This window comes from Carassius carassius, chromosome 19, assembly GCF_963082965.1.
Source record: "Carassius carassius chromosome 19, fCarCar2.1, whole genome shotgun sequence".
In the NCBI taxonomy this organism is placed as follows: Eukaryota; Metazoa; Chordata; class Actinopteri; order Cypriniformes; family Cyprinidae; genus Carassius; species Carassius carassius.
Genome location: NC_081773.1, coordinates 23,338,847 through 23,358,944, shown reverse-complemented (window position 1 = coordinate 23,358,944; position 20,098 = coordinate 23,338,847). Strand labels below are relative to the sequence as shown.

The 20,098-nt window shown below is 37.3% G+C and overlaps 1 protein-coding gene and 1 non-coding gene across 31 annotated transcripts in view; one reads left to right on the top strand and one right to left on the bottom strand.

Moving 5' to 3' along the window:
- Positions 1-20,098, bottom strand: part of LOC132095410 (CLIP-associating protein 1-A-like) — a 70,391-nt gene that overhangs the window by 28,991 nt on the left and 21,302 nt on the right. For 29 of the 30 annotated variants that reach the window (XM_059500348.1, XM_059500347.1, XM_059500353.1 and 26 more), the window contains 13 exons: positions 16,205-16,283; positions 15,517-15,620; positions 15,087-15,178; positions 14,796-14,871; positions 14,282-14,379; positions 11,462-11,532; positions 3,798-3,941; positions 2,763-2,839; positions 2,574-2,666; positions 2,315-2,460; positions 1,657-1,792; positions 606-676; positions 434-493 (listed from right to left, as the gene is read on the bottom strand). In XM_059500348.1, the coding sequence (XP_059356331.1) occupies positions 434-493; positions 606-676; positions 1,657-1,792; positions 2,315-2,460; positions 2,574-2,666; positions 2,763-2,839; positions 3,798-3,941; positions 11,462-11,532; positions 14,282-14,379; positions 14,796-14,871; positions 15,087-15,178; positions 15,517-15,620; positions 16,205-16,283 (1,247 nt within the window). Of the gene's footprint in view, positions 1-433; positions 494-605; positions 677-1,656; positions 1,793-2,314; positions 2,461-2,573; positions 2,667-2,762; positions 2,840-3,797; positions 3,942-9,852; positions 9,971-11,461; positions 11,533-14,281; positions 14,380-14,795; positions 14,872-15,086; positions 15,179-15,516; positions 15,621-16,204; positions 16,284-20,098 lie in introns of those variants that run through there. The other variant, XM_059500367.1, reaches the window with a different exon arrangement.
- LOC132095686 (U4atac minor spliceosomal RNA) lies at positions 16,975-17,099 on the top strand. The gene has a single exon (XR_009422475.1). It is a non-coding gene; the product is annotated as a U4atac minor spliceosomal RNA (small nuclear RNA).

The following is a 20,098-nucleotide window of genomic DNA, read 5'->3' as shown; positions in this document are numbered from 1 at the left end:
TACAGTCTGCAGAACCAACAGTGAATTCACTTTGTCTCCTTTGAAACTTTCTGGACCAGACGCCAGACCTTTTTCCCAGTTCTCCAAAAGGCGGCACAGTGGGAAAGAGAGGATAAGGGGAGTCCAGACCTCCTTATAAAAGAGCTCTTGGCTATATTGCCATGGAAACGCTTGAGACGCATGATTGCCACACATCCCTGGCTCATCAATTCAACCCGCGAAAAGAATCATTAGTTGACCATTCAGCCATGCTTTGATAAGTAACACGTTTTCACCATTTAAATGTCACAAAAACAGGAAAGGGAGGGTGTGACAGTTTGGTCCGCAGAAGGAATAAACACAAACATACACAAACTAAATTCTATGAGCAAAAGGTACTTCACAAAAACTAATGCCTTCATTCTCAATACAACATCAATCATTTTCCACTCACCTCTCTAGAGTGTGTGTCTGCCATTCTTGCAATAACAGGTCTAAAAACTCATAACACCGTCTGATGGGGTGAAAGTTAACAAGCATTTTTATAAGAAGACAATGGCTTTAGTTTATTCTCTGCAAAACACAAAAAGATTTCCAAAAAGTTCTCTCAGGAAGCTCTAGTTTACCTTCGAACTGCCACCGATTTAGAAGTGCAGTTGCTGGTGATGATCGGGATAAGGCGTGGGAAGTGTGTGTGCTGAGAAAGACAAAAGTGTAATTACAAATCTTGGTGCTAGAATATTAAACAAATAAATAAAATCTAGAATATAATATATATAAATGTGAAGTCTCTTATGCTCACCAAGGGTGTTTTTTTTATTATCAAAAATACAGTAAAAACAGCATTTTGAAGTACCATTATAATTGAAACTTTTCTTTTTGAATAAATGTAAATGTTTTTGTGACTTTCTTTTCTTCAGTGCAACATGATCATTCAGAAATCATTCATATATCCTGATTTGGTTTTTAAGTAACATCTATTCATATTATTATTATCTGTGTTGATAACAGCTGTGCTGGATGTTTGTGTAAAGAATTTTCTTGATAAGTAGAACCTTCAAAAGATCAGCATTTTACTGGTAATGGGAGAAATTTTGTAATGTTACAAAATGACTTTACTGACACATTTGATTAAAATAATGTGTCCTTGCTGAAAAAAAGTGTTGACTTGTACTGACCCCCAAATTTTAAAACACAAAAATGCTGTTGAAGCCTCTGAAAGGGTCATTAATAGTGAGGTACATGTGCATATTAGCTGCTGCAATCCTAATGAGCTGCTACCTAGACAGCACTTTAAGGCTTCATATCTCTAATTTAGAAGAAATAAAAGCTTCATCATTTTTGGTCAAATATTAAGGCATCTTTCAATGGACTATTTATGATTTTTGTTGTTTTCTTAACAACATACTAATATCAAAACGGAGTTACTTCATATGATCATTACGTGTGAATTTGTTGCCTATGTGGAACATCCATATTTTGTCATTAATGAGGTTCTAAATAAGGTAGGTGCTACCTTAGAAGGTAGCTGCCTGTGTAGAAAGTAAACAGCGAGGCAGTTTTTGTGTCACTTTTTATTTATTTATTCATTATAGTGGCTACCTAAAGCCCTAATACATGTGAAAATTAGAGGGAAAAAAAGTCAAATGCAAAGAATTGTCTTTTCATCAGACTCACTCGCAAGATGAGGCGGATGGCTGCCATTCCAGACGTGGCCATAACTTTGGCGCTGTTGGGAACCAAGTTGAGCAGCGTAGGCATGATGTTTTCAGCCCCATGATCAAATTTATTCCCCAGCACTGAAGACAGATGCCTGGAAAACAGCAAAACACACCAATCAACATAACATGAACATAAGTATACGTTAACTTCGGGTCTAGATTGAAATGAATCAAATTTGTTTGACATTAGGGCATGCGACTTGTTTAGATATCCATCAATTGGCTGCACTTTAGCAGAAGAGCTGTCCTGCATGCTCCAGTCAGCTCGGTTCCACTTCATTAGAAACACATTAAGACCCGGAATAATTAAAGACCCTCACTGAGCCATGCTCAATCACAGAGACCCGCACAACAGCTTCATTTAGCCCTTTAAACTGCACTTTCTAAAGCTGTATCCCAATGATATTTGAGATAAAACATTAAAACATGGATTTGTGATAAATTGGCCTGCTGTTGAAGTGTGTCTTTGATCAATGAATACCTAAAGGTGGCATCCTACTAGCTGACTGTAAACAAGTCGATTTTGGTAGTGGATGTCAGACTTGAACACTATATTAAATAAATATTCTAACAGAGACTGGAAGAAAAAGTGGTAGGAAAGAATGGCTTCATACCCTAATGTGATACAGGCCTCTCGAACCACTTGAGACCGAAGATCTTTAGCCGACAGCTTGAAGGCACCTTCTAAAAGCCGTAGATGTTGAAGGAAACCCTCATGTTCGGTTGCACCAGCCAGAACCAGCGACCGCACTTTCTTCAGCTAAATACATGATATAAGATTCTCTTAAGTGCCTTGCTGAAGACACATTCTTTAAGTTGGGGCGTGCAAAATGTCAACAAAAGTAGCAGTGAAACAGATCAGGAATAACTTACAGCAGTGACACGGTGTTCCCAGTCTGTCTTGTCATCTGACAGAACTTCACGGATCTTATTCAAGGAGTCCTCCAACTCCTTACTGGAATATATCTGAAAACGAACAGCTTAATTATTTCTTGCACTGTGTTTAAATGCAGGGAGTCTATGAAAAATAGCATAATCTTTTTAGATTTCATGATGCATTACCTGAACTGCAGGTACATCTTCAAAAGCCTTGATAAAATCCTCTTCATCCACAGCCCCTGCACTGACACTATCCTTCCCTGAGGAACCGCAATCACACAATAAAAAAAAGATTAAGCAGTCAGTGCCAATATCGGTGAAACTGTACAATTCTCGATTTTGATACTAAGTAAATTGTTTTTAACAAATCTATTGAGAAATTTGATTTCAATAATCATATATTAATATTAGTATTTATTTATATAAATATTAAGTAAATCAAACAATGGTATGTAGTCTTTTAGTATTTCTGAGTTTAGTAAATATTGCCTGAAGCTTTTAATGCAATTGTGTATAAATATGGATTCTGGATTTATTTGATACATAGATACAAAATACATGGCAAAATATTAGTACAAATTAAAATAACGGCTTCATGTATTTTAAAATATATCATATTCCTGCGGTGGCAGAGCCGTCACATGATCATTCAGATATCATTATAATATGCTGATTTCATACTCATACATAACAGTATGAGTATGAGTTTTTATTATTACTTTTGTGTTGTTGTTTTTTTTTATAGATATTTTTAGGGGATTGTTCAATGGAAACAAAGTTGAAAATAACAGATTTATTTAAAATTTTGTAACATAAATGTCATTGTCATTTTGATGAATTTAATGCATACTTGCTGAATAAAAGTATTTATTTACAAAACAAAAATCTTAGTATATATGGGTGTGTGTCTGCTATTTAAATCCATCACACAAACCACACAAAAATTTGTATTTAATTCATCAAAGACTCTTATATAATGTAGAAAACCGCAATATGCCTCTTACCCAGTCAACAGAATCCTTATTTATCTCCACTCCTTTTTCAATGACTCTTCTGCTTTTTTAAGCTACAAGCTTTTCAATAGATAATCTCTTTGAGAACAATTACATTTCTCCTTGTTCAACATGTTTATGTGCAGTGTTTACTAATGTCTATAGTAATCGGACTTTAGTTTTTCAGTGGTATCCTGGGGTTGAACTGTAGCAGCTGTGGTCTTACCTGGAGCCCTGGCTCCAGAGGCAGAACTGGGTCGCCTCATTGAGCCCATGCTGCCCCCTCTCCTGCTGTTGGAGAAGCCCTTAGACGAGGAAGAGGAGGAGGACCTGCCCCCATCCACAGAGTCCTCGTCATCAAAGTTCTTATCTGTAGGGGACACAAGCAGCATTGATCAATGGTTCAAATACTTTCTCTGTACTCTCAGTCTTGTGGGTTGTCTGATCAACTAGTTTGACTTTAGAAATCACTATATCCCCAATCGGATGTTTCTTAGGCCATGTTCAGAGGTGTTAACATAAATCAGATGGTAACACAATTGTCAAGCTGATATATCTTATCTGGAAAAGCAAACAAGGAACACCACAGGAAATGCTCTCTTCCCGAGAAAGGCTCACATGCACTTTTCCCAAAATCTCTCTGGGTGAACATTTCTATAATTTCCTAATTTGTCAAACAGATGATCATAACATTATGCCAACCTGCATGAAGACCTTCATACTACAAATCCAAACCAAAGACCTTTTTTGGAGTTCAAAAATGGCAGCAACCATTCCGGAGTGATGTCTAAACTATTCAGAATACATCTATAAGGAAATTCATAGATCAATCTAGTGTGAGGGATTCTGGAAGTAAGCTGAAATCAAAAATGTCTAAGAGGAAGTCTAAGAGGAAGAGGGTGGCACACCAATCTTTCTGAACAGGAAGGAGCTACAGGATGAATCCATTCTGCTGCCTCATTCTTGCAGAGCACCAGTGCGGTCCATACAATTTTGTCTGGTGATTAAATGTCATGCAGATTATTGTGAATAACAATCCAAATTTGTTAATGTCAGTTTATACACACATGTTTGGCCATTTCATGCATTTACTGGATAGGACAGTATAAAGATCAGACAGGAAAGCACGGGGTGGAGAGAGGGGAAAGGGATCAGCAAAGGTCCTCGACTCAGGAATAGAACTCAAACACGTCTGCGCTACATATTGACGCCCATGAAGCCACCAACTCCGACAGCTTATACACATGATTTACAAGTCATTTATTTACACTGAACTTGGAAACATCAATTAATTGCTTGATATCCTAGACATTTTTGTAAACAAATGTTGTAAACATTAGAATGTAGAAAAAAGTACTCTAAATTATATAAATATATGCAGAACATATTATAACATATGTTATTCTAATACTAAGTTGAAAGAAAAATAAAATTTCCATGTCATGACATTTCAAGTGTTCACTTGCTTGACTGGCAATATGTTATTGGGAGTTCATGTGCACAACGATTAGATCAAATAATCACGATGAGGCGATTATGTAATAATCCTGACAAATCTACAGAGTAGACCGCAAACAAACCAGTCAAAGCAAATCAAGGCAGTCGGAGCAAGAGAAATATATTTCACTTGATATGTTTGTTCCAAGTAGATTCTTGTCTTTATACTTCAATAAACACACACAACAGGAAGACAAAATAAGCAGAACATCACATGCATTACTACAAATGAGTATGCACTTGTACTCTCTATGTACAATGAAAGCTGTCAGTTTAAAATTTAAATTATGTTTAAAAGGTAAAAATGTGCAATGTGTTTGTTAAAGCTCTTGTGTGTTCTAAATAATTGTTTGTAGTTATCAACAGCAAAACATAATAAAAACAACTCACAATATTCCTTTAAGGAGATGTATTCAAAATAATCACACAGACATCACATAGTCCTGAGCATTACTTAGATAAATGCATTATACACATTTTTTCCCACATTAGATAATTTACGGTTATGGCAAGCAATTCCAAAAATGTATGCAAGAGGCCAGTTCAGGTCCCACTCAGACTCCCCAAGAATGCCAGACACAGAAAACCTGCAATGCATATGTACAACATATCCTTATATGCCAATTCCTGTTAGAAGTTTAATTAAATAAATCTCCACAGGAAGGCCTTTGTTTACGTGCCACTGTTTTACTATGAAACAGTATCCTCTTTTATATGCCCTCCCGGGTAATCCAAAATATTTTCATGTTCAAAGAGACCCAATGTAGGTGGAGGAATGCATACGCAGTCCGTTCTAGTTAAACCAGCTGAGATGTATGCTGACTGATGAAAAATACAGCCCAATATCAGTGGTGGGTGGTAGGGACAACAGAACATGTGTATGTGTATAAAACATCCGCAGACAGCGGCAGTATTTCCACAAAAGACATCTTTCATAAGACCATATGTGGGCAGATAGCTATTGACAAAAAATGGCACAGAGGCATCATTCACGACCCTCTGCTATCCAACTATTTAGCTGGAGCTCAAGCAGCGAGTTCAGTGTTTCATTTCACTTAATGATAACAATTTTCTTTGATTTGAGAGCCTACAGAAACAGGCTGCCACTGGCTCAACAACATGCTCCGTAACCTGCTCAATTGGCCTAGAAAATCAAATGGTTCATCATAAAACTGCTGTGCAAATCAATCTAACAGCAAGCTCTTATTCAATTTAATAGGAATGTCTCCCTTGGAGCAGAAATGGCTAATCTGAATGGGAACTTTTTTCTGTTTTATACTGCCTGAAGATTGTGAAAGGCACTTGAAGATCAAAGTGGCAACCTGTCAAATGAAATAATAGGAAAGACCCAGTCATACCTTACCAGCACTGGTTCTAACAACAGCCCTAACACACACACACACACACACACACACACACACACACACACACACACGCACACGCACACTTGCTGCATAAAAATGAAATTCATCTTTTTCTTTACACAAAGATACTATTGATCTTACTGTAAAAAAAATAATCCAAGCATGTGTTGCATTTTCAAAAAAAAAAAAAAAAAATTGAGATTGTAATGTTTAATGAAAATGTCATAATCTGAATTTCCAGTGAAGCATCAGACTTCTCTCTGGTGACATATTCTGCTAAACCTCTAGTATAAATTACCGTATTTTCTGCACTATAAAGCGCACTTAAAAGCCTTTAATTTTCTCAAAAAACGACAGTGTGCCTTATAATCCGGAGAGCTTTATATATGGATCAAGGAGCTCTGTCAAAATGTTGACATTCCCTTTAGCACAGCTCCATCTAGTGGACGCAAACCCAGTCAAACGTTTGACTGCAGTATCTTCTATTCTATGCGCCTTATAATCCAGTGCACCCTATATATGAAAACAGTTCTAAAATGGGCCATTCATTGAAGGTGTGCTTTATAATCCGGTGCACCTTATAGTGCGGAAAATACGGTAAGGGGATAGTTCACCCACAAAGTACAATTCTGTCATTAATTACTCATCCTCATGTCGTTCCAAACCTGTAAAAAACCTGTTTATAATCTGAACACAAATTAAGATATTTTTGATGAAATCTGAAAGCTTTCTGACCCTCCATAGACAGCAAAGCAACTACCACATATAAGGCCCAGAAAGGTAGTAGGGACATTGTTAAAATAGCCCATGTGACATCAGTGGTACAACGTTAGTGTTGTGAATCTACGAGAATACATTTTATGCGCAAAAAAAAAAAATGTAAATAACGACTTTATTCAACAAAGGCGTGTTTCCATTACCCTTCAAATTGTGCAAATTGAAATTGAAAATACGCCTAATGGAAACGTGTCAATTTGGCAAAAAAGCCCATATAAATCGCAAAAAACTTTTAACGCTTGCATGAGGTAATTTTCAGGCAATGCGAAAAAGGAATAATTTACAAAACTGCAATGGAAAATTTTTCGCATTAACAGGTCACATGGCATACGTAAAAAGTCATATGATCATCCTTCAATGTTCTATAACCTCCAAGAAACACTTCATTATGTGGCTGCTCTCAAGTATAAGGGGCTTTCCCTGCCATTAATGCTTAGATTATTTACACTGCGCATATCTGCAGTGCTTTACAGCTCCGAAATGGAACCCAGGGCTGATCGCGGCCACTCTAATTTTAACGCTTATATTACCAGTCATGCAACGGCACGTCCCAGAAGCTACTCTCTGCACTGCTTCTGTCAAGATACACGCATATGCCTCCTTCGATTAAATATAATTGTTAGTGAAGGCAAAATCCATCAAAATCCCATACATTGCCATGACTTATTTGTTATTTTGTTATTTTATTTTTATTTGATCAGGGACAATGCACAAAAAAAACATTAGTCTAAAAAGAAGAGATGTCATGTGCCAGGTTATAGCAAAAATGCTAATTTCCACCCGCAGTCCCTGGACAGGTAGATGTTATAGGCCCTACGTACAAAAGTTCATAAAATATATACAGAATAATACATAAAATCATTACTTCACTCACATCATAAAAACACACTCCACTTCAGGAATCTATCACTCACTCACTCACTCACTCACTCACTCACTCACTCGGAATTCACATCGTTCATATCACAGTCAATTCAGTGCGTACAGGTTTGCTTTAATAATAACCACTGTTTGGTCAGGTGTGTAAATGTACTATAGTTTGTGCATGAGATAATTTCGTTTGGAAGAATATTCCAAAGGTTCGCTGCTTTATAAAAGAATGATTGTTGACCATATGTGGTTCTACGTTCATGTGTGACCATATGTGGTTCTACTTATCGTGAGAGGATTCAATTACGTTTTAGTCGCATAACATTGGTTAATGATAATGCGGTCATTTCGCAATACATTATCAACATTTTATTGGAAACGTTTTTAATGTGAACACGCCTATTTTCGTCTCTTCGGTGTCATTCTTCGACGTGCATTCGAGAGTACCACGACATGGTTTAGAATGACATGAGAGTGAGTAATTGATGACAGAATTTTCATTTTGGGTGAACTATCCATTTAAAGTGTCACACAGCTTTATAACAATATCAGGGTGAGCAAACAACAGAAATAAAAATATTTGTTGGTCTATATCTATCCATAGTCACCATCTACTATAACAGCACAATTTCTAGGCAACACATCTGTACAAGTTACATATTTCTCAATTCTACAATGAAACAGAGTAAGTCAGCCTCTTTTAATGATAATTCTTCACAGAGCTAAAAATGACCACAAAATATGGATTTATTCAGAAGGGCCATGTGGAGATATTTATTTACTCCTGCTGCTCTCAGAAGTGAGTGATGTCCTTTCAAGAGGACAAACCCCTGGAACGGGCCTTAATCTCCTTGCCACTGAAGTTCTGAGTTTGAGAGATGTGCCATTTCAACCGGAGATGGGAAGGAGGATATAATCTTTCTGCATGACCTGCTAACTTTGAACAAAGTGCTTCCCCGGCTCCTAAATCAGATTTTCACATACGACTGAAGATAATCTATGTTTTAATCCAGAAACAATGTCATTTGTTTACCACAGGAACATGGGATGCTTACAGGCCTGTGAAAACTCCTGTCAAAATCAGTGCTCACCTTCATAGCCACAGTACCTGCGCCAGACAACTTTCTTTAGCTGCTGATTGGACTGAGACGATGACGAAGCATAACATGTCAGCACAAAAAAGCTTAGAACCCAAGCAACATGTTTACATAACAGTGCTGTAAGACATGAACGCCCAGACTCATACACAAACGCCTCAAACGTATTTTTTAACGTATGTTAAAAAATACTTAAGAAAATACTAAGTCACTCCTACATTGCTTTAGATGAGCAAAAAAAAAGCAAATTCACATCCGAAATGCAGTTATATTTACTGAATGCATTGCAACAACATGACAAATTGTAACAGACTGCAAAAACGCAGTCGCAATTTAGGTGTGAGATATCTTATCTAGTTTATACACATCTGAATTCATGACAATCTGAGATATTAGATGTTTTATATTTCCAAAACGACAACATCTATAAACGGATACACTGCCTTTCCGTGTCAAAATGCTTTGAAATCCAGCTAAAGAGACTGTAAAAATGGGTGAAGCAAAACCACGAATATTTAAATCTCAGAAGCGTTACCATTTGTAAACACAAAAACAAACACAAAAAAATTTGCTGTTCCTTTGGCAGAACAGCAGCTGGAGGTTTAAGGCTGCTGGTGTCCAGCACTGCTTTTATTCGTCCCTGACATTAAAGCCGCCATTCCATTCTAGTCCTTACCTTCTCCGGTTGTCTTAGAGCAAGCGTCTCTTCAATTCACACAGAGACTGAAAAATACAACGAAGCTCTAGCTACAGTCTCTCTCTTGGGTCTCCGCCTCTCCCTCCCTTTCCCTTCCTGCTACTGTGGTCTTGTGACTTCACCAAAGACAAAAGCCACCCAACTCTTTTAAATAAAGGACATAGAAAGCATTTCCCCTGTAGAGACTGAATGTGATGTACAAACAGTTGATCTGGGGCCATTTGCTTGTCATTTACTTTGCTTTCCCTTAAACTTATCTGAGTTTATGTTCACAGAGTTTGACATGGGAAAAAGACTCCGGATACTGTGGCCCTCACACAACAGATTTACACAAAATATCACCAATGCAAATGAAAGACATTTCCTATTATATAATGCTATTAATATTTGTGCAGAGACAGCACTTTTTAAAAAAAGGAGCTGTGCTGCAAGTGCTGCATCTACAAGAAGATGACAGAGGCATTTATATATAATTTACCAAATCTAACTCTAGACTTAATCGCCAACAAAATATATATAAGTACTATATCTAAAATCACAACTCCAGAGCTCCAGTATGAGGTGGGGAAAAAGGAAAAAGATCCACTAAAATACCTCCAAAACATCTTCTGGTAATCAGACAGTAACCAACATAACTTGGAAATCTCTGATTAAGGCTTCTCATCACAGTGTCTGTCAAAAGCACACTCAGACCACTGATTATCTTTTGTAAAACTCTCACAGTTCTAATACGGCAATAAGATTCATGACAAATTACTTTATATGAAGCAGTGTGAACCAAGGATCACATTAAAGGAACACTCCACCGTTTTTTGAAATAGGGCTTATTCACATTATTTCCTACATTTAGATAGGTGGGCAAATGCATTTTTGTGTCAGTGCATGCATTGTTTTAGTTTGACTGGGTCGGCGTTAGCTTAGCTTAGCACAATGAATGGAATCCTTTGTTGCCAGCTAGCATGGCCTGAGTAAAAGTGATCAAAAAAAAAAAAAAAACCCCACCTAATTACTTATTGTGGCCTGCGTATTCACAACGAGTAAAAATAGCGATCCAGATTAACACTAGGCGATTTCCTAGGCAGATATTGACTTGGGACTATATTATGGGGAAACCTCAAACCTCCCTAATTCTGTATTTCAAACAAACATGTTTCATAGTCTCATAGATCTGCAAATGTTGTGATTAAGAAAACTAAAGGGTTCATCCGACAAAATACATGCTTCTGACATGAAATGTATTTAGATATCTTAGCTTGGACTAAAGTAGCATCACATGTATCCTTCACAGAAAAGGCAATCCCATAACGCACTGTGATAAGCTCATTAAATAAAATCCATCCAAGATGGTGGATGATGCAAGATAAATGTTTAAATAATTCATCAATCTCCAAAAGTATAGATTAAAATAGCAGTTCAATCTAATTAAAAAAAAAATCCACAACATGGTGTCTTTGTAGACTGTTCCAAATGGGTCACTTATGAGGTTAGGATGATGTAGGAACACAGCCAGGGTGAACACCCAAACTATGATGTTTAAAATTAGTTTAGACATTTGAATTCTTGGAATTTCTAAATATATAAATCCTACCTGAACCCGAGGAGAGGATCATGTTCCCAGATCTTTGGACTTCATCAAATCTGCTGAAAATTACATTCAACCTGTTAAAAAAATAATAATAAAAAGTTTGCTCAGTTACAGAAAAAAAACAACTAGACCTTTAAAAAAATGTAACTCCTGGAATTGTGACTCGGTGCACAGAAAACAATCCTCAGAAACAGGTGTTGCAAATCTGACAAAAATGCTCTCACCTAGCAGGGTAAGTGCTATGAAATGGAAATACCTTTCATTCGGTCACTCCCTTTGTCCAGAGATACCACCTGACTACACTACTATTTAACAAATGCTTAGACTATTAGCTTTGGACATAATGACATGATGACCTAACTCATAAACTATGGACACAACAGACAGTAAAGTACTTGGTTGCTTAACATGTCAGTTAGGTGCTCTAAATGTGCGGTTCAAGGCCAGAACAAGCTACAATGAGGACCAGACTTTTTGCCGTTAGCCATAAGTCTGGCTGAGCGAGACTGGTTGTGATGTAACAGTTGATGTGTCACATTTCAGCATGGATGGTTTGTGATCCTGTCAGTGTAATGCAAGCTTTGCAACAACTTTATTAGACTCCAAAGCAAACCTGCAAGTCTAGAAGTTAGTGCAATATATGTGCAAAGAGGTTAGCCAATCATAACAGAGGTCATTTTCAGGTCTTAAAGGTACAGTACAAAAAACAAAGAAATAGTTGAGTACAATACTATTATTCAATGAAAGAAACATTGTAAGCGAATCAAAGGAAAAAAATAATGATTTTAATTATAGTACACTAATGAAGCAACAATTTTGGAAACATTTAAGCATCCTCAAATGACGGCAAACCCTGTGAAACTGAACCATGTAGCACTGCTCTCTAAAACTCCTCCCACTGCGGATTCACAAAGCTGTGGATGTTTTCATCTTGTAAAACCCTCTGCGAATCCTTCATCCTTTACATCCCTCTCAGAAGATTGTCTGTACGAGTCAGAGGCAGATCCCCAGAGCCCTGCGCATTAAAGCCGATTCATCATCAGGTTCTTAGCTTCCTGTGAGGGGATTCTACCATGCTGAATCTGGACGGGCTGCCACATTTCTCTGCCTTACAGTGTGGCAAAGAATCATTTTAGGTTATAAAAAGGGGCTGAGTGATAAATTGAAGGCTCAAAACATGCATTTTGTGATACTGAATAAAAAAAGCAACACTGTGAATAGTTCTCTTACAGCCAAAGTCATTAAATTCTAACTAGGACAAGTAAGTAAAGCCTTGTAATATTAATGTTTAAGAGGATGGTGTTTCTAACAATCATGCTGGTAGGATTTCATTTTAAATAAGGACATCCCTGATGATAACCACTGCCAAATGCAAACGTTTAATCCCACAAGTCCATCATTTCTGCTTTACAAAGTGTCCCACAACAGAATTTTGAATTGCAAATGAGACGGGATGCCTTTTACTGCAGTTTGAAAGAAGGGAAATTCTGCTCGCTAAACCCTTATGCACTATAGTGTTCAAAAAGAGATTTCTTCCTCTATTCACTTCTCCCATGCAGACTGACTGTGTGCCTCTGAATTAAGAGTTTGAATGAATTTTGCAGATATATCCATGGCAGTCTGTGAAAAACAGCAGCACTGAAAAACTGTCAGGCTGTCAGTGTGCTTTAGACTCAAAATGGATACTGAACATTTGGAAAATTAAAACTTTGTGGTACAAGCTTAATGTATGCTAAATGTGTGATTTAGTGAGAAAGCAATGAGAGTTTGATTCTTTCATAGATCCCTCCAAGGGCCATTTTAATTGTGTGGCTATCATTTTTAGTAACAGCATTTGATCCAGTCCCAAAGAATTTGGGCACAGATGCGCATTAAGCCAACTGAGAAGGCAGCACGGAAATTATATTAATCTCATAAATCAAATGAGTGCAGCTTTCGCAAATGGAAATGAATTAGCATTAGCTTACAATATTTTTGGATGAGCCAAATGATTGTATTGATAAGATCTGGTGAATTAACTCAAATATACTGAAGCTGCAGTACACATACTTTGTTTGTGTGACGTTGTGTCCGAAGTCACCGCAAACTGTTTTCCCCAGGCATGTTCCAATTGAGCCTGCCCTCAAAAGTCTTAAAACTATAACCACTGAGAAGATCAGAGAAACAGATGCCTGCATGGTCCCCTGGAGACATGCACAGATTTAAGTGGGAGGGACATCTAACAGATGTTACAACCACATTCAGACCACAAGCAAATGCTGACATGCCTTCCTCCTCTCCATGAACTTTAGTCAACTCTTGCTGTGCAGTATCATGGCTGGACGCTTCCTTTTGCAGGCTCAAGCCCATAGAGTAAAACATCTTAGAGGTGCACTATGAATGCCATACTTATCTAAATGCTAAATCACAAATTCAGTAGGTTTCAGCTGAATAACATAGGCGATGTGCTGTAAGCACAATGTTAGCCGCTAAAAGTACATTAGTTTCAAGTTAGAAGTCAGAGACTGATTCTGGGTCTACAGGGAAATTAAGACCTAACGACCTGAATGAATATCCACTAAGAATCATTACAGCACTAACAGAGACTGGTTCATGAATGTTTTCACTCTGTTTAGAAACACTTACTAGTGGGAAAATATCGGTCTAAATTTATCAATGCCTGATAGAAGTAAATTAACAGATGCAGTGTATATCTAGAGGGGGAAAACATTCAAAACAACATGAGTTCAAAATTAAACAGAAATCCATATAAATTAGAAGAGAGTAATGCTGATGCACTGTCTGTGAATTGACAGAGAGTTAATAAAAAAGGGAAGAGCTTACCTCGATTGCGGCAGTCCTTTTTTACTGAGGTCAATCCTAACCTTCTCTCCAACATGTCTGTATATTTCCACAAGGCAGTTCATGGCCGCATCCCGAACCTGGGCAGATAATTGGATAATCCACTCAATTAAAAACGTTTAAAAATGATCATATATAAGCTTATAATAAAATCTATTAGCAATGATAAGAAATGTTTTAGGAGGACATACAAATGCAAACACCTTAAATACAAAGCGATTACACTGCTTTTTAACGTTTAAGCTGCCATTTGAAATGCTTTCCACTGCATCTGTTAACAATATTCATTCATACTGTAAAATCTATCTTCACTTAATAAAAACAAATGTATACTTGTTATACTGTATTTCCACCAACTCCACATCCAAACCCACCACCAGAGGTCACTATAGCTTTGTGTAATGTTGCTACCTTCATCCATTGTTCTGTAAAAAAGCCATGTCATGCAGATTAGAGTTTAAGCTTGAGTGTCTTATATCAAGACAAATGCACATACCTGACTTGTGGGGTCTCCGAGTAGATTACATATATGTGGTACAATTTTGCTCAGGGTTAAGCCTTGGGCACCGTATCTGAAAAACGGAAGCAATAGCGACAGGGTTCAGCCAAGTTGAGCTTTAATGGGTTATCCTAGAAGAAAGTGCTGCTTCATTTTTAATAACTTAATATCTATATTCAGCATAGACATTCAACTACAAGTGGAAATTTGAAACAGAAGTCAATGTAAGTTGTATTTTATGTTGCATGAAAGTTACAATATCCAGACTGAAAGGACAATTAGACTTACGTGTTCAGAGTTGAGATGAGACAGAGACACACTCCCTCTCTGGTCCGGTTGTTTTTGTGTTTGAACCCCCCCAACATTCGGTCCCATATGTACTGTGAAGACAAACCAAATGTAATACCTTCAGTCTAATACAATTAAATGGCAGCTAATCTCATTATGAGACCTCCCACCAGCTTTTCATGGAGCTAAGAGTTCAATTCATTTACTAAATGAAATCCTATTTAAAATGCCACAAAGGCGCCTTGCAAGGGTACTTCTTAATGGAGCAGGTTGTTCAGATCTTACATTATGAATATTGTTTAGGCTGTCATGATATTTTAAAACAAAGGTAAAATGAAGAGATGTTCACACAACAGGACAGCAGTGTTAGCTTTACAATGAACTGAACATCCTGGAATTAATATTTAGGCTACATTAAGACAAATACTACCTGAGGTGTAGCTGCCAGCTCCATGATCTTCAGCAGAAGGGTTTGATCATGGTCTCTGACTTGATCTTTGGCATCACCTAACCGATCTATCAAGCTCGGTAAAACTGGAGATGTGCAGAACAAAGATTAGATATTAGGGATGTGCAAACTTATTTTCAGTCAATTAGTTGGAACTTCAAATAATGAGACCTTCAAATTAGTTTACTAATGGTACATTTCTCTAAACCAGTTGGAAACTTCAAATGATGAGACCTTCAGATTATGTAATAACGGGTATATTTCTCACAGCAGACAATCTGAAGAGTGACCGTGATTGCCATGAAATTCATTGATGAATTCATGCTGATTCAGTGAATTTGTAACAAAAGCAGCGTTCGATGACTGCAGCAGCGATGCATTCAAAGCGGATTAATTTTTAGAAGCAGCTTCTCAGAGGGTTTTAGTGTATGCTGACAGTTTTAGCACTTAAAGTATAACACTCTGTCAGCAAACTCAAACTTTCTGCAGAAACTTGTGTCTCTTCATTTAAGCCCCGCTGCTTAAAAAGTAATAAAAAAAACAAATCTTCAAAATGCTGTTTAGATAAACTATAACATGAAAATAAATTGTCACACAACGATCCTTATTTTTTGAGGTAATAAAATCTGACACAGAAATTGTTACACATTTCAGATAATAATATTCCTACCTGTACCAACTTGGTGCCGAAATCGGTCCTGTAATCTCGTCACTAAGGCAGATAGAAGGTCCATTCCCAACAAAGCCAACTAAAAGATGAAAAAGCATCAAATTAAACAGAGACAAAAACTGTGTGTGCATTTTTATTACATTTAAATGTGTTGTTGCAATATACAAAAATATTTAATTAGCTTTAAAAAAAATTAAGCAACATTATAATGTTATTGTCAATTCAGAATATCACAAAGAAAATAGAAAATAAGAAGGCAATATTAATGAAATGGCTGTCCATGTCCCCAAACCAAATGAGTAGAGCAGAGGATTATGGGTAAAAAATGGGACATCTGAGTCTAAATGCGCAATTTAGACTATGGATAACAGACGAATTTCAGATGAATCCAAAATAACATATTTCCATATTACAAATATGAATACTAATATTAGAAACACAACACATTCACATACTACCTTAAGATTAGTACACTAAACAAGACCTTAGACTGAACGAGTAGTGCAAATGATTATGGGTAACCATCTAGAAATCCCAGTCTGAGTACTGCAAAGGATTATTGGTAAATCCCTAACATCTCATTTATTTGTTCCTTTCTCAGCCTTTTTTTGACATTAATGCCACAGTGTTCCTTTCCAGTAAAGTTAATTAAACATATTTAAACATATTTCACGACAATGGTCAACAATTTGGTCTCTCTTTTATTCCAACCATCACAGAGAAGATTGGCACAAAACAAACAAACTGCAAACGCTCTGCCCACACACTTAACGTCCCTTGTCATGGGGTTGAGGACTGTCCAATGAGCGAATAGCGAGAACAGGCCTGCTAACACCATATCAACACAAATGCATCACCTGACTTCAAGTCAGATAATGGTGCAATATTTGGCAACACTTAAATAAGGTTAATGATAATTGTAAAGCTTCATAAACTAATTTTCAATAAAGACTGGGACTACCTCTTTGCTCCACCAGTGGAAAAAGGGGGAGTGTCTGGGAAACCATTTGAACACAGTCATTATTTTTGCAGTTTCCTTTAATTTCACGTTTAAAGTTCACCTCCTGACATTTGTTTAGTACTGCCCTCTTGATTTATTTTATGTATGTATTTAAGCAGCTGGGTTTGACTCTAATATATCTACTATAACAAAGTACCGATCCTTTGTTCTCACCCATACAGAAAATGACTGTAATTATGCTGGTGACACCCAGGACTGAGACACAGATAAACCACATCAGCTGAGAAGGGTATTAAATGCCTTAGAGGAGGTGTAAAAAAGGCAAGTCGTATCATGAGGCACTGGGTAGCACACAGCTGATCTCACACATCCTCAAAGATGAAAACAGATTTAGCCACTCTCTACTATATAAACTGTTCAAAGCTTTGGTTTTTTTTTTTTGTTAAATAAATTAATACTTTTATTCATAATTGTATGCATCAAACTGATCAAAAGAGACAGTAAAATACCTTTTAACCTTACCAAAGGATTCTATTTCAGCACTGTCCATTTGAACTTTATATTCATCAAAGAATCCTGCAAAAATTTTCTAAATATTTCACAACATTATAGCAGCAACCGTTTTTAGCTGTTTTTATAATAACAATAAGAAGAAATGTTACTTGAGCAAACCAGTACATCAGAATTACGATCATGTGATACTGAAGACTGGAGTAATGGCTGCTGAAAATTCACCTTCGACATCATAGGAATAAATTACATTTTATTACAACACACAAACAGTAGAAAACAAAACAAAACAAATTTTCAACAAATAATTGGTTAGCATAAGATATTTCTTTTAAAATAAAAAATAAATCCTTTTAATTTGCTAAAAGATCTGTACAAAAGCACATAAAACACAAAACTTCTGTTTTTATTTTTTATATATTTCTTATTAACCTTTTTATGATTTAAAAAAAAAATATTTGTTATATCTGTAGAGCAATCTAAATTACCACTGTGTATGAAATGTGGTAAAAACTGTATTTTCCGGACTATAAGTCTTTTCATAGTTTGGCTGGTCCTGCGATATATAGTCAGGTGCGACTTATTTATCAAATTTAATTCGACATGAACCAAGAGAAATTAACCAAGAGAAATGAACCAAGAGAAAACATTACCGTCTACAGCCGCGAGAGGGGGCTGTAGACGGTAATGTTTTCTCTTGGTTCTTGGTTCTAAATAAATGCGACTTATAGTCCAGTGCGACTTATATGTTTTTTCCCTCGTCATGACATATTTTTGGACTGATGCGATTTATACTTAGGTGCGACTTATAGTCCGAAAAATACGGTACTTGCTTTGTCTAATGATAAGAATCCAGCCAGTTATGAAGATATGACCACACCCACTATTTAACTAAGGACCTGCAATTCTTCCATAATACTGTAAGCCCGCCTCCTCCTGATGTGCAATCCAAACTATTTTCTCACCAGAAACCGCCTGCTTCAGATCGTCTTAGGCTGCCAAATTTAAACATACCCTATTCTGCTCTTTATATCTTTCCTATCCACCAAATGACCCACAGGCTGAAAAAGTTTCGGCAGCAGAAGTGACGAGCATTTATCATGCCGTACATCACACACATTCATATCGCTCTACCGACTGCAGTAACAAGTTAGCCCCAGTAATTTTCCCAGATTCTGAAATAGCTAAGAAAAAAGCTGTAGAAACTTTGGGTGATATTTTGGGTCAGGTAGTGTCTTAATCTTTTAGTCGGTGGGTTTAAAAAGAAATATACGTAGGCAATATATAACAGAAGGCTTGAAATGTCTACTTTTAAACGAAAATATTCTGATAACTGCTCATAATCTACTCTCTGATTATGTAATCCATATGAAATGTGCATTTCTCTCTGGCGTTCATGGCGAGTCCGCATCGACAACTTCATCTTAGCAGCGACACAAAAAAACACCAGTTTATTACTAAACAATTACATTTCTCCTTGCTAATTTAGACACATTCATAATCATTACTTTAACTGGTTCTTTGTGGCAAGCTTTATGTGTGCGGTCATAACGCTTATTATCCTGTAGGCTATAGCCTATTTAAGTAATTAAATTAATATAAAGGGGCGAAGCATTTCCTACTTTTAAAAAATGCGGATCAAGAAGCGGGTCGGGTACAATATTTTCTTTTTCTTGTTTTGCGGTCCGAGTAGCGGGCGGGTTAGTTGAAAACGTTGGTCGGGTGCGGGTTGTTTATACATTGACCCGCGCATCACTGGTGTGTGTGTGTGTGTGTGTGTGTGCGCGTGCATGTGAGAGACGCATGAGTGACAAGCCCCTTTCACACTGCCATTCCAGCAAATACACGGGTAAAGTGTTCCGGCAATTGTTCCCGGGTCGCTAGATTTTGCACTTTCACACTGCCAGTGATTACCCGGAATATGTGCGTGCTTTCACACACAACCCGTAAAGGTCCCGTAACGACACGTGAAATCAGAGCGTGACGTGTAATGTACGAGTCGAAAACGTTAGGCACGTTATACTTTCACTGAAGCAAGCGAACGATCTCGGCGTCAGCGCGGAAAGTGAGGAACAAACTGATCTCTGCTTCATTACAGTTTGCACATATTTTTTGTACGCGAACGTTGATCTTCCTTCAAAACAGACGGTAAAAGAGTCGCGCGTCATCACTTCGACACGGCATTAGATCTGGCTTTTGTTCACACAGTGCTCGTCCCAGGTTGAACCAGGCAATGTTACTAGGTCCCCGACCCGGGTTCAATGCCAGAATCAATCCAGGGTCATTTTTGCTTTCACACAGAAGGCGACCCGGCAATGTTCCGGCAATTTGCCGGGTCCGACGTGCAGTGTGAAAGGGGCTACAGAGAGACGGAGGGAGAGCAGAGAAAGGAAATGCAGCTGTACGAATACGCTGCGTGTTTT